The sequence below is a fragment of the Stegodyphus dumicola genome, chromosome 9 (assembly GCF_044657685.1).
Source record: "Stegodyphus dumicola isolate Sdum_Otavi_A_Nest chromosome 9, ASM4465768v1".
Taxonomy (NCBI): Eukaryota; Metazoa; Arthropoda; class Arachnida; order Araneae; family Eresidae; genus Stegodyphus; species Stegodyphus dumicola.
Window position 1 is genome coordinate 114,517,602 of NC_140776.1, and position 15,559 is coordinate 114,533,160.

General features: G+C 29.3%; 1 protein-coding gene across 3 annotated transcripts in view; it reads right to left on the bottom strand.

Moving 5' to 3' along the window:
* The window catches only part of LOC118184467 (serine/threonine-protein phosphatase 4 regulatory subunit 4-like), a 197,575-nt gene extending 183,967 nt beyond the window's left edge, over positions 1 to 13,608 (bottom strand). For 2 of the 3 annotated variants that reach the window (XM_035354141.2, XM_035354139.2), the window contains exons 1-2: positions 13,375 to 13,596; positions 8,174 to 8,328 (exon numbers count right to left, since the gene is read on the bottom strand). In XM_035354141.2, coding sequence (XP_035210032.1) covers positions 8,174 to 8,307 — 134 coding nt within the window. In that variant the 5' untranslated portion in view covers positions 8,308 to 8,328; positions 13,375 to 13,596. Of the gene's footprint in view, positions 1 to 8,173; positions 8,329 to 13,374 lie in introns of all 3 variants that reach the window. The other variant, XM_085823948.1, reaches the window with a different exon arrangement.
* Positions 13,609 to 15,559: the final 1,951 nt, after the last annotated feature.

The following is a 15,559-nucleotide window of genomic DNA, read 5'->3' on the forward strand; positions in this document are numbered from 1 at the left end:
TTTGAAATTCAGGACGCTATATATTTAAATATTTAATTTTTTAAATATTTTTTACAAACAAATGATTTTAATATTATTTTTATTGTGGTGAAGGTGGTATGTAGCTCAATGAAATAATTTTTATTTAATTTCTTAACAGTGATATATAATATTTTTAATAAGGAATAAATCAAAATGCAGTACTCATTTTTAGAAAAATAAAAAATTTGTTAACCTTCTAAATTGTTTTGATGAAGTAGTCTTATATTTCACTGAAGCATGAATATTTTTTAGAACATCTTTTTCTTTTATAATTTTGTAAAAGTCCATGCAATTTTCATCAAAATTTATTTTGGTGATTAACATACCCTTCAAAGTATCCACTTCCAACTGTGTCATATCACTAGCCCAAAAACTGTTCCTAATGTTAAATGCTTGCTCAGTTGCAGCATTAGTGGGGGAAGAGAAAAGAAAGCGGCAGTTTTAAAACATTTGAACAAGGATTCTGGTTCTCATTAAAATACGCAGTTATTTTCACCCATCTGGGCATCCTACTGGGCACATTTTATTTTTTGACCATTCCAATATTTTTTCTTTGATATATTGTTTAATGTTCACATATTACTCATATATATCAGCTTCGAGTAATTTATTATTTTGTACAATTTTATTAATTAACAAAAATGTTGTTTTGGCTTGACTCTAATGAGGGATTTTATTAAATATAGTACAAAGTCCGTAATCCGGACTCGTCGGGACTTCAGCGATTCCAGGTTAGGGGTTTTTCCAGATTATAGATCATCAATTTAAATCTGGTAAGATGTCATGCAGAAATTATACAATTAAAAGTATGAAATCGTAATACACGAAAAAAAGAACAATTATAATCTAAAAGGTATTTTGTCATTTTGTGTTAATAATTGCCGTGTATTATTTTAATTTGAATACATTTGGCTCTGTAAATTTTATATCGGTTTTCATGGCAAAAAAATTTGTATATATCCTAGTATTACTACAAAATTGGTTTTCACCAGGTCACAGAAATGTTTCAGTGCATCTGCTATAACAGTATAAGATTTAAAGTATATCTTAGAAATAACCATTTCTATATCAATTGGCAAAACAATTGGCAAACAGCTGATTTTGCTCAGCTTCTTCAAGAATTATCTGATGAAAAAAAGAAGACAAGGAAACCTTTGGATGGGAGAACAATAGCAAATTCCATTCCTTCTTTTATTTTATTTATATTTTTTAGAAATAAATAAAAACATTAAAGTTAGTTTAAAGTGCATTTTTGTAAACAGCAAGACATAAATTTCCTCACAGAAGTAAGTAATGCTAAACTTACTTTTTTTCCTACCAAGTTGTTTTCCTTTTTTATTGTCTATACTTGTCTTTGATGAATATTAAAATTAGCTTAGATTTTAAAATATAATTATTAAATAATAAATCTAAAATTTTCTATAATGAAATACATCATTGCATTTCCATCTCACTAAAAAATAATTTACTTATATTTGAATGTGATATCATTTGTATTTTGTAATAATAAGATTAATATTTTATTTCTTAACAAAATTCACTCATTTCTGTTGTTTTTGGTGACAAAAATGGTAAAATAACAGATGTCGTAAAAAACAATGCGCGCGTGCTCATGTAAAATTGCCAAGCATGCGTGCATGAAGCTTAAGTAAAAGCATTCTGATAAAATAAAATAACAGCTTCTTGAAATTCAGTAACTTCGTATTGTGACACATCTCCATGCTTTTCAAGTTTTTGCAGAGTTTTTATAACATTTATTAGATTAAAGTTATCCTCTGTCTTGTTCAATACTGAAGCTTTCAGAGCATCTGTTGAAGCAATTGCAACAAATACAGATGGAATTTGATTTTCAGTTGTTGTAATAACATTATAAAATACTGAAACCTGAGTGCTAATAAAATTTAACCAAGTTTCTGCCACTGGATTTTCAAAACATTTTTATATAAGCATGGCACACTTTTCTTAAGATTGAAAATAAGCCTTCAGTGGTAAAAACATTTGGAATACTCTTTCACTGGCGGGAAGTAATGCTAACCATACTGCTTGTGAATATCCTAGTATTACTACAAAATTGGTTTTCACCAGGTCACAGAAATGTTTCAGTGCATCTGCTATAACAGTATAAGATTTAAAGTATATCTTAGAAATAACCATTTCTATATCAATTGGCAAAACATCAGCTGATATTTTTATAATATTATGGATAATATGTGCTGCACACCCAACTCCAATTAAACCATGGTTAAAGTTTAGTTTCAGTTTAATAAAAACATTACTTTCTCCACGTCCATCAGCTTCTCCAAAGTTAGAATTCATGTAATCAGCACAAAGACCAGTAACTTTTTTTTTTTAAATTGTTTTCTTCAAGACAGGTAGTTAAATAGCTGCTGACAATATCCAATGTCTCACCAGGTAATAAGTATTTAAATTCTATTCTTTATTTTTACTTAAACTCGATAAATCCAATCTATAAATCTAATATGTAACAGAAAAAGCTTTATTTCCTTGTGACTGGATGCATCAATTAAGACTAAAACAAATGAAATTTTTTTCAAATCATTGTTAAAAGTTCTTAAAGCATAAGGCATGAAAACATTCAGTATTACTGCTTTGGTCTTGGTTAGAACACATGTAAATTTAGGCTCAAATGCCACTTGAAACAGCTTGGACATAAAATTCTCAGACCTAAAACTATGGTTGTGGCAAATAAAGTATGCAGAAGTACCTTCAGTGCATTATAATGCTTCCTCATCACCCATTTTCTCTTGTTTTTAGAAATTCATTAATGACGATCTAGATGCAGCAGCAGAGTTTGACATTTTATGTTTATTACTATATGGCATTTAATATCTATATCACATTTAATATCCACAGCTTATTGAAAATTTTGAAGAACATGTATTTTACTGTGCATGGGAATCCTTTACAGTTTTTCCAATAAATGGGTATTCTTTCTGTAGATCTTCATTAAATGTACACTTTCTTCTTTTGAAGCCATTATTATAAAAATAAATAATAAATTAAACTGCAGCAAAACATAACCTTAGCATGTATGTAATGCACCGTTGATAAATAAAAAGTACACTGCTCAAAAAAAAAAAAAAAAAAAAAAGGGGGGGGGGACAGTCCTATATCTCCCGATCTACTGGGCCGATTGACAAAATTCAAATTGCGTTCTTCATGTCTCGAAAGCGCGACTTAGGATATATATTAGATTTATATATAGCACTATTCTAACATAGGTATTTTGACACAAAATCGGACTTTTTCTGAAATAACATACCAATTTTTTTACATATTTTGATTTTACGACTCAAATTATGCCTAAATATGAAATTTTGTAAACTTTGGAGCGAAATTTATGGAGAAATTCACAAATTTATGTTGGCACTTTTTTGTCAGTTTGCGCCAAGAATACTTCACTTGGCGAACTTCTTAATATATGGCAACCTAGTTTCCTTTCCCGTGAGAGGGAAAAAAGTCACCATCATTCCTTTTTTCCAAATAATATTCTTTATATTATATTTTTAATCATAACTTATTATTTTAAGTAATTTTTTCTTTTTCGAATTTCATTTTAATTGTTTAAGTTGCACGATTTTTTTTTTTCGAATAACTGTTTTAAAAATTTCTATTTACCTATTCGAATTGCATAAATAAAGGTGCAGCGTTTATTTTTTTTCAAATAGTTTTCTTTATATTTATTTTTCGTCGTAGTTATTATTTTAGGTAATTTTTAAATTTTTATACTTTTATTTTAATTGTTTGTGTTGCATTGTCTCTTCAGATAATTGTTTTAAAATTTTCTATTTATTCCTTCGAACTGAGCATTTAAAATATATTTATTAATATCAATTTTCCAGAATTTGATTTTATTTATTTGAACTGCGTTTCTTTCGGAAGAATACTTTGTAACCCAGACTACGATGAGTTTGAAAACTGCATACTATATTAAAAGAGAAAATACAGTAATTTTACACGCCTTTCAATGTTCCGTTCAGAAAAGATATATATAAATAAGAGAGATGTATAACCGACATTTTAATTTAGGATGACTTGCATACACTGCTTTAAACAGTTTTATCATTGTGCCCATTGCTTTACACAATTTTATCCTACATTTGGTGTTACATAAAATGTTATTCATATTTTAGTCAAATACTTTATTTTTGAAATCGCAAGAATCAAACATCATAACATTGAAAAGTTTTAAATTAAAAAAAATACAAATACTAAATTTTACGAAAAAATTTATGTTTCTTCTCTTTTTCTTTAAGCATTCTGAAAGTATATTAAAAAGTATCCAACTTTTCGAAACATTTTGGTATTCCTGACAATCATTTTAAATAAAGTTATCGCCTTCCATTTCATAAAGGCCCACAAACGGCCGAGCGGTAAAGACGCTGATCACTGGTAGTTCGGTCCGAGGTTCGAATCCCGCGAACGGGCTGGTTGCATGGGTGTTTTCGTGGTTTTCCCGATGTGTAACGTGTATACGAGCCAGTTTCCCTTAAAAAGTCCTCCACAAAGGCATCCCTCCCTTTAGGCAGATAGCCCTCATGTGCTTTGCCATAATTAAATAATACAATCCAATCCTTAATTAAATATAATTGATTTGTAACTTCTACTAGAACTGACGTTAAGAATTGAAGTGCAAATAAATAATATCGTGTGCAATCTTGATTAATATAAAATTAAAAATATTTGCACAGAAAAATATTTGCATTCAGACAGAAAGTTTTTTGAAATATTTGCAATTGCTTTACAAGAAGGATTTATTAATAACCATATTAATTACTTATTATATTACTGATGATTAGGAATCAGTTCTTGACAATTACATTCTAAATTAGAATTTTAAATTAGAATAATGAAAATACGCTACGCACAAAAATACATTTTAGGATAAAAAATGAGTTGATTTTTTATGTTTTAAAACTTCTTGAATTCATTTAATAAACATCGTATCCTCGTTGTTAATTGAATTCAGAATGTTGGGTGTCGTTTATATAATTATTCTTACTTGTCCACGAAATCTGCTGACTTATCCAGCGATTAAATAGCTGCAGATCATTTCTACATAACCATTGAACTTCCATTAATTCAGTCTCTAGGGGGTTGTATATTTATATCATAATTTGACTTTTAGAAAAATGATTATTCTAAATCTTATGTTTCTGTAAAAATATACTGTGCTTTAAAAATATGGATGATAGTACCAGCCGCTCTTTCAGCCACTTCACAAGCATCAGTTTGTTTAGAAATAAATTGTGCAGTTAATGTCATAAAATTCAAATAAACATCAAATGAAAATTCTCAGTTTTAGACAATTCGATTTAAACGAAGTAAAGTAGCAGACGATAAAACGCTGAAGGTAAAAATTTACTCTTATTTATAAAAAAAAAAAAAAGAGAGAAATTTAAAAAAATATTAAAAAATTTATTTAAAAAATAGCTTTTTATATAGTATTAATAAATATTTATTACGCATCATTGAGGGAAAAAATGTCATATAATTAATTCTCCGTAAAATTTTACTTGAAATTTAAGGTTAAAAATAGCTGTGGCAATACAGTGTAACAAAAATCCATAGACCACATTTGGCATTATTATCGCTCAAAAAAAAAAAGATGCCAAATTTCAAAACACGAAAATATGTAAATTTGTGTATATCTTAGAAAATTTTGAATAAAAAAGTCTAATTTTTTGCAGATATGCTTAAAAATATACCTACTCTAAGATGATGGTAAAAATTTTATAGGTTATAATTCAAAATTGTTTTCGAAAAATTTATAAAAATTATTTAAAAATAGAAATTTAAAAAATAAAACACAAAAAATGGGTAAATTTTATTTGGAATGAACCTAAATTTCGAAATGTGAGAGAAAAAATCAAAAAAGTTTAATAAAAAAAGAGATATAAATAAATATTTGCCAAATTCAATTAACATTGAGGAGTTAAAATTTTGAGAGCTAATATTTCAAAAACTACTCGTACAATTTTTACAAAACTTGGTATTCTGGCATAATTTGAGTCGTAGAATCGAAATATGTAAAAAAATTGGTATGTTATTTCAGAAAAAGTCCGATTTTGTGTCAAAATACCTATGTTAGAATAGTGCTATATATAAATCTAATATATATCCTAAATCGCGCTTTCGAGACATGAAGAACGCAATTTGAATTTCGTGAATCGCCCCAGTAGAACGGGAGATATAGCACTGTCCCATTTTTTTTTTTAGCACTGTACATATCATTGCCAAATGGGAAATGTAATAACACGTTACTGTTTTGGCAGATTAAAAAAAATTTTTTTAAACCCTTATGTAAAATCAAAATTTCGGATGGAGTAAAAATGTTATGATCTAAAAGTGACAAAAGAAAGATGACTTTAGATGGATATATCTACAATGAAATGTCAACAAATGGCAAAAGAATAATTTTTTTATGCCTTGTGATAATTTGTAAGGGGATGATACATATTAACATATGTAATGCACCGTTGAACACATAAGTACTGTACCAGTGATAATTAAGAAACATGTACATATAATAAATTCCAATTACAGTCGAATTAATATATCAGTTAAAAACTGCAGTGTTTTCAGTAAGTAAAAATCTGAACTGCAACTGTGAACTGTAAACAAAAATTCCGTGTATACTGAGGGGGTGTGGGAGAGAAATACAGGAATGAGAAATAGAATTCCTCCACTACAATTTTTCTAAGGCAAACGCTACATGCAGAATTTCCTGTTTGTGCGATCAGTATGACACGCATCTCTTAAATTATGCTTATATTCTCAGTTTGCAATATTCACAACTTATATAAATATATGCATTTACATTTTTATGTTCTCATTCTACAGTTTTTCAGGACAATTTGAAACAAATGTTGTAAATTCAGGACCAAAAAACGAGTTGTAAAAAATCAAGACAGGGACTGAAAATTCAGTGCTGTCCCAGGATATTCAGAACGAATATAATTTACTGTAGTAATATATTCCACAGATCATATTCTAAGGGAAATTGATAAATATTCGTGGTGCAAATTCGGAAAACCATGAAAATCCTAAACATGCTGAACTGAATCTAAGATATATTTCAACACTCAGCAATTTTATCCAGTTGAAAACTATTGGACAACTTAGTTTTGCAATATTATTTCAGGTATGTTTCACCATTTTTGTTGCATACTGCAAATATTTTAGCAAAAAACAACAGATTAAATATTTGGATATTTTTGCCATTATTCATCTGGTAAATCTATCATGCTTCTGAAATTTGTGCATTATCATGGTTTCACTATCATTTAACAGCAGAATCACAATGAATAAGTACAAATATTTATTGCTAGCATCAAAATGACATAAATATTTGCAATAATGATTTTAGCATATTTCTATTATAGAAAAGATGCATTTAATATTGTCCAAACTCTAAATTATGAAAGCAAATGCATAAACTGCAAGTTCATAAATTATGAAAGCAATGCAGGATATTTCGATATAAATAATACAGCAATGGCTTGATTAAGAAATATTTTTTCGTTACAGTGACCTTTCATAAAAAATACCCATGTTATATGTGCAAGAATAATTTTAAGAAATATATATTAATTTATTTTTCATTCTTTACAAGCACAATTACTGTCTATACTCACAAGATTTAAGCCACAAAATTATTATATAATACCTCTCAATCCTGTTTTTAAATCTTAACAACAAGAAAAGTGGGCATTACGGGGAGCTCAAAAGAATGCTGTGCTTGCTTTGAATATTAGGTTATTTTTAACTGGCCTAGATTTTATTATTTTGACCTTAAAAGAAATTAAATTTAGTATTAGCTTTAATTCAAGATACACTATCTAGATTACTACTTGTTTTCGTAAAACACCTTCAAGATAACAAACTCATATAATGATGCAATCTCATTAGTAAACATTTGTTTCCTTGAAAATCATCTTTATTACTACTCATTTTTGAAAAATACCTTCACCATAATAAACTCACATAATGATGCTGTCTCATAAGTAAACATTTGTTTCATTGAAAAGCATTTTAAATGCACAGCCATGTAATACAAAAGACATCTTATATTTAGGCAATACAGTAGTTTATGGCAGTAAAAGATAAAATAAATATTATATTCGCACACCTTTCTATGTAAAATTCACAAAGAGATTCACCACCTTCAAATGGTGGGGAACTGGAACGGAACTTGATCTTTTCATTTCCTTGCTCCTTAGAACAGTCATCTTGATAGCCAGGATCATCATCAGGTATCCACATCTTAACACTGTTATTGAAAATCTGCAATATTTTTATTAAAATATATTAATTTGAAATATTCAGATCCATTAAATTAACATCTAAAAAATCAAGCTCAAGCTAAAAGTAAGCTGAAGAAAAGCAAAATTATTTTATTCAATGTTAATGAAAATATAACTTCGGTACTTTTTTGTTTTGACGGCGCAGGCGATAAAGTCAGCAATAATGGTACAACTGATGCCGAATGGAATATCCTCACTGGTAACCTTTTACGTCTTATTTTTAAAACAAGTGGCAGCCACTTCTTATCAGATTGATTGTTTCTTTCAAAACTGGTATACAGTTACAGAGAATTTTTACCAGATAGTTCAATTTTATATCCTAAGGCCATTCACAGGCAATAATTAAGTCATATGCAATCACACCACTCACTCGATGGTGAAAATATAGAAAAGGCAAAGTCAAGGGTTAAATTCATCAATTCTAATGAGAATGCACTAGCGAAGTAAAGCACTGCAGTTTTATATAATTTCTGAGTAAGCTATTCGTAAGAATTGAAATAATTCTTGCATTTAAACTTGTATTCCAAATTAAGATTTAACTTAAAATTAATGTAGATAATTATTGAGAGAATTAGATTTTTGTAGCGCACTTTACATGAGATGAGATCACTTGGGGTCACGTGATATGAATTGGCGAATCAGGATGTTTTTACCATAAAAGCATAGTAAATTCTTAAATTGTTTTTTTAAAAATTTATTGTCTTTTTTTACAAAATTTTAAATGATATTAAAAAAAAATTAAATAAAATAAAAAATTAAAATTAAATTTCTTGGAACTAACATTTGTCTACATTTTTTATGTGTATACTGTGTGTTGTCGCCAATAAAGTCTGCTTGGCGAGATTTGCACCGGCGAAATGGAAAAGTACCGTAACTTCTCTTTAAAATTTTGCATTAACCATATAAATTAACACCTCCACTTATTTATAGTTACGGTGAGAAAGACATTTAATTCACACTACTTAATATCATCTGTAAATAGAAGGCAATAATATATTTGATATCAAGGAGCATTATTTGTCAATCACATTTATATTAGTTACAGTACATTTTGTTTTTTGTTTATTTATTATAATTTATTCATTATTGCAAAGATATCTAAGATTTGAACAGTATATGTCAAATTACAGGGTGTTCCCAATTCATTGTAGTGTCCTGTTGTACTATATAGATTCCAGATTAACACTAATTGATCCATTCCACAAATAGCTAACAACAGACCCATACATGCAAGATACAATACAAGTTAGCACCCACGGGTTTCACATTAATGACATGAGCCCACAGGGGTCTTGCTTCGGGCCTCAACTTAGGAATACAGTAGCAGATATTATAGAATTTTGCGGAAATTTTCTAAAGAGAAAAACGAAGAAATGTATTTCTAGATAGCTGCTGCTGCCGAGGGTTGCATTAAGGTGAGTCTCTATAATTCTCCGATTTTCGTTTATGCAAAAACAAATTGCTGTGTGCTTCAAGAGAAGAATAGCACAAAAAAATTACATATAGATTTAAAGAATGCATTTTATTTTTTAATATATCATATAATCCTTATTTAATAATTCAAATTCATATTTTAAATATTTAAAGTATGTTTTCTTTTCATATGTTGATAATGTTTAAAGACATAAATATACGTTGATTATGATGTTTCATTTAACATTAAAAACAACTGATTGAAACTTATACTTAATGATTTGAATTCTTAAATTTATAATAATCTACATAATAACAATAAAAATATACATAAATAATAAATGTTCTAATAAACTGTAAGAATAGTAAATAAAGTTCTAATAAATCGAAAGCTAAATCGTGTGCTGAAAGCTGATGTAATTTAGTGGTAATAATCTAATACTAAAATTAAAAGCAAATTCAAAAGTAACATCCAGATACAGCGAAATGGAATCAAAACAAAATTTATTTAAAACAGTATTAAAACATAATAAAAGCAAAAATTTGATTTAAATTTTAAATAATTTTTGTGAAAAAATTAAAAACAAAACCAAGAGCAACCGAAAAAATGCTACTCTTCTATTATAGGGACCAGATTAAAAAATGTATGTAGATATGCATGTGGGTATGTATGTATGTGCATATGGGTGTGTGTGGATATAGACATACATATCTACATGCATAACATGAACACATAACAACCATACATTTCTGAATTTGGTCCCAATAAAAGAAGAGTACCAAAAAAACTTACTCAGGTATAGCAAACCAGAAGAAAAAAATATGAAACACCATCAAAACAGTACAAACAACCATTCCAAAATATTCATAAATGAGAAAAAAATTTGTTTTGGTACTTACATATTATCTCAGAAGCAGTGAAACTGTCAGCAAAAGCCAATTATCGATAACTGTGACTTAAAAATCACACTCATATCATCCCATTTTTGTTTGATGTAACCCAAACTGATTCTAAATAAGCCACATTTTATTTTTACGAATAAGAATATAAATTAACTATTATTGTTGTATTTTTCCCTTGGATTTTGGAAAAAAAGAAAAATGATTAAAATTTTGGGATCTTACTTCTACGAAACAGCATGCAGTTTATTATTTTCAAAGTTATTGGAGCCTACCATAAAAAGTGTGTATTAATAGACACAATATGGTCAGTTGAATATGGCCTACAAAATAATAATAGATTGGAAGAATTATCTGCAGGAAGTTTCATTCTAAACAAGGCTTCTGGCAAACCCACACAGCCTAACAAAATAGAAACTGAAGACAGCTCTTTTATAAATTGAAAAAAACCCAAGGTCGAATAATGACTGTTTATCAAATAAAGAGTCATCAGTTTTTAGAGAATTCCGCAGGCATGAATGGTGGGTTCTCCGCCAACTTTCATGGTTGACAGAATAATATGCAAGCACCAAATAAATAAATAAAACTGAATAATTTTATATTTTCCAAAACATCTTCACCAAGAGTATAGTGTCTCGAGAAATATAAATGTAAACACAAACACTTCTGAGCTAACCAGTGTACAATTCAGGAAATTAATAAATATTTTGAAAATTTTTGGTAGTAATGTAGAATGTAATCTAACACTTTTACAGTTATTTATTTATTAGACAGCACCATTAAAATGTTATTTTTAAATTCAAATATGCAGTAAAATGGTAGGAAAAAGAAATTAAAACAACCAATTTCAGTTTACCATTACCTAGCAGCAGACTGCATACTACGCAGATGAGAAAAAATAAAAAAATTTAGAAAAAAACAAAATAAATTGTGCATTAGTCGTCCACAATTTATTTTGTTTTTTCTAAAATTTTCTTTAATAGCTAACAAGCTTGGCGATACCTAACATACATATGGGAATGCACAGCCTTATTTTAACCTGCACCTGCCAAAATTGTAGCTATGAAAAAGGAATATATATATATATATATATATAATGCTTTAAATAAATCCAGCTGGTATAATTTCACAGGTTCAGGCAGTAATTAGTAAGCGAGAGAAAGAGCTGTGTTTTAGTTCTGGATGTGGAAACTCCTCAAACATAGTTTCATTTATAAGATATCAATGTATTCTTCACATCATGATATCTTAAGCTGTTTCTTAGGTTACTGTTTAGATAAACTGCTTTTTCATGGTTGGTATGATCAGGTCTGGCTCCAACATTTTTGGCACTTTAAATAATCAGCATAGTAACCATTTAAATTAAAAATATTAACTCAGAGGAAAAATACCTTTATATAGTAGCCATTTATGAAAATGACTAGACTCAGGTGCTCTGAAAATTGACACATATAGCAGATGCTACGCTTACAGCCAGCCCTGGGTATGAATTTTATGTTTTAAAGATCTTCAAATGTACCTAAATGTTCCTCCATATAAATTAATAGTAATTGCTTTATAGCATTTTGGCTTACAAAAGGTTTCACTGCAATTTGTAAACTAGTTAATAAAGTATGCAATATAGTAAATTTGTAAATATTTTTACTGCATACATAAGATATTTTATTCTTTTATAAAACTTTATTTAAAGTACTTTGGATGATCTACTTTCTTTTACCTTCAATGATTTTGGTACAAATACTCTACTGTCAATTATTTGGCAAAACAGCATATATCTTTCAAGTTTTGGATTGAAATTAATAACTAGTCATTTTAATGCTTTAACAATACAAAACATTTCCTGAAATTGCCACGAATTCATTTCATTTTGGGAAGCTTTTTCTGCATTAATTAGTTAGTTACTGTTATATTCATAACGGCTGCCCAACCAGTATAGTGGTTAACGTCACTGACTGCCATGCCGAAGGGATGGGTTCGAATTTAAATAACAAGGCAATATATAGAAAACAACAATAAATTTCATGAACAGGTAAAAACAGCCATGCCACTCAAAGCATTTAGATACTGCTTGGTGTTACTCGGACCATGCTACATGAAATTCATTCAATGATAAACAAAAACCAATCCAAATCAATAAAGCATTGTTACCTCAGAAATCATGCTAAATGAAATAGTATTTTACTTAGATGTTATACTGAAATGAAAATTTTGTCCAAAATTTCAGCTTAAAATAAAAAAGTTTAGTTCACAATTTATACATTAATAAAAAAAAGTATTACCACTTCAGAATATTTGTAAAACAATATAAACAAGTTCAGAATATTTTAAGTTAAAAAGTGTACATTGAGATAAAATTAGTAACACATTTTTTATGTACCTACTTAAAAGATTTTAGTCCGCTAGGAATTTTATTGCACAAATTAAATTAACTGGTAAAAGTTTCTTCACATTTTATAACATTGTTGTTATGTATATTTCAAATTGATTAGAAGAAATGCAGAAATACAAACTAATAAACTAGGAATAGAAAATAAATATTCACGATATTAAAAGAGTTTCTATTAATTATTTTACATTTAACTAGAGGAATAAACATTCAGTAATAAATTTCTTAAAATCAAACAAGAACTAAAAACGTTTAAATTTAATTTCTTAAAAACTTATTTCAATTTAACTTTCCGCATAATAATTTAATTAAAAATCTAATTCATACCAATAACAGGAATTGGATTTATCACAACAAAACACCGGAACAAATCAATATTATATGAACACATGAAGTATAAATCAGAAGTATAATATTTCTCCATTGTGGCAATATTCAACAATCAGATTTTTTAAAATAAAATTTAGCACGACAAACGTATTAAAAACAATAATACTCGCACGCTCCTAAACAAAAAGTTCACACTTCTACTGGCAAAGTTGCGACTGTAAACGGCAAGTATAAGAAAAATCCCTAATGCGCAGAATATTTCCCTCGTAGGGGGAATTCTAATTCAGAAATAGTGCAGCTGCATCAGCTTTGAAAAATTCAACTTCTAAAAAATTTTTGCATTGTTCGTTCCGTTTTTCTTTCTTTCTTTCTTTCTTTTTTTCCTTGCAGAGGAGATGAAGAGATTTAAAGTAAATTATTTTGAATAATTTATTTATTATTTAATATTTACGAGGTTACACCAAATGTGTATATAACTGCTATAACACAACCTAGGAACAACTCATAGCTTTAGAACTCTCTTCCTACAGGAAGTACGTTATCGGATGACAACAATAGCCTGATTTACCATAATAAGCTGTTTGTTCCTTTTTTGGCGTCAAGGATGTCCCAGTTTTTAAATGATCTCCCATCTGTAGTCTGGTACGAGGAAGAATTTCTTTACTCCTAATGGAAAGGAACTTGTATCTGTCCGCCCTTGAAATCAACACAGTTTTGGTTAAAATCTAAGCTAAACACAGCTTTGTTGCTTTGCCTAATTGTATAAATTAACTAGTTATTATGATTTTGATCTTTACTTTAACTTCTTCCCTCCGTATTCCTCACCAAAACACAAATTAGTTTTGAGAGTATTGGAGCTGCGGGTTGTTGAATCCACGTGACAGAGAAAGTTTCCCGGCAATTGGGCGTCGCGGTGTTAGAATTCCCCACCAGCTGTACAGTGGACGCTCGAGTTACGAATTTAATACGTTTCAGCATTGAGCTCGTATAGCAAATTTCTCGTATCTAAATCAAACTTCCCCTTTGAAAATAATGAAAATCCAGTTAATGCTCTGATTCAGAAAGGGTCTTTCTTCTTGAGAATTTAATCCCACTGGAAGCAGGTTCAGGGTCAGAATCACTTTCTTTTAGTTGCAGATTGCTTTACCAAAAACTTATCTAGTAACTCTTTCTTCTGCCTCCTTTTTAAGGTATTTGTAATATGCGACACTACATTGTCATTTACAAGTTCATGGTGCGCGCACACACTGATTTATTAGGGTGATTTTCTTCAAAGAAAGTTTTCGCTTCTTCCCACTTTGCCAATACTTTTTTAATCTTACTGGAAACGAGGGTCTCTTTTCCTGTTCCCCCCTGCCCTAACGAAAGCTCTTCTACCACTTCTTGCTGCTGCTCCTTATGAAGTTCTGGCATTACTCGCGCGAGAAAAACGAACGGGATTGCTCGAGTTATTTTGGATTTTGGAACGGGATTGCTCGAGTTATTTTGTGCAGGTAAAAGAAAGGAAGAAACCGCCCTGGGTATGACATTTCCTCCTTTCTTTTACCATTAAATCTGCATAAAATATAAAAGAACAAAACATGGAAGAGAAAACATAGTTTTAAAAATATATTAAAAATGTTACCTTTAATTTGCACATTTTCGACAAATGCATGCTATATGTTCCGTGTGTACATGTTTTTCATATTTTTCACAGACAAACTAAACTTTTCTGTCTTTTTTGGCCCCGCATTCACCACATCTTTTATATGTCGTCTTTACCTTCTTAGCAGGAGGTGTATCGCCTTCATTGTTGCCCAGTTTTTCTTTTAGGCTTTGTAGGAGCATTGCCTGTTGACTTCTTATCTTCCTATAATCTTCTATCACTTGAAATGCTAGTGTTTTTAGAAATGGGCGTCGGGCCCGATGCCCAGTTCTTTGTTGAAAACAAAATTATGCGTGCAACAACATTCAATTATTCATTGCAACAACATTCAACATGGAATTAAAAATAGCCGTACGCCAACGACTTGTTTTTTAGCCGTTGACAACAACATGCTAAGGGCAGAAGTGAAAGCAAATCCATGTCAAATACTCTTAACCAACCTTAGTTGACCATCCAAGAACATTTAAAACAGAATGGAAAAATAAGCAAAGCAGGTGCATGAGTCCCCCTTAATCTGTCCGAAAAGAACAAAGCCAA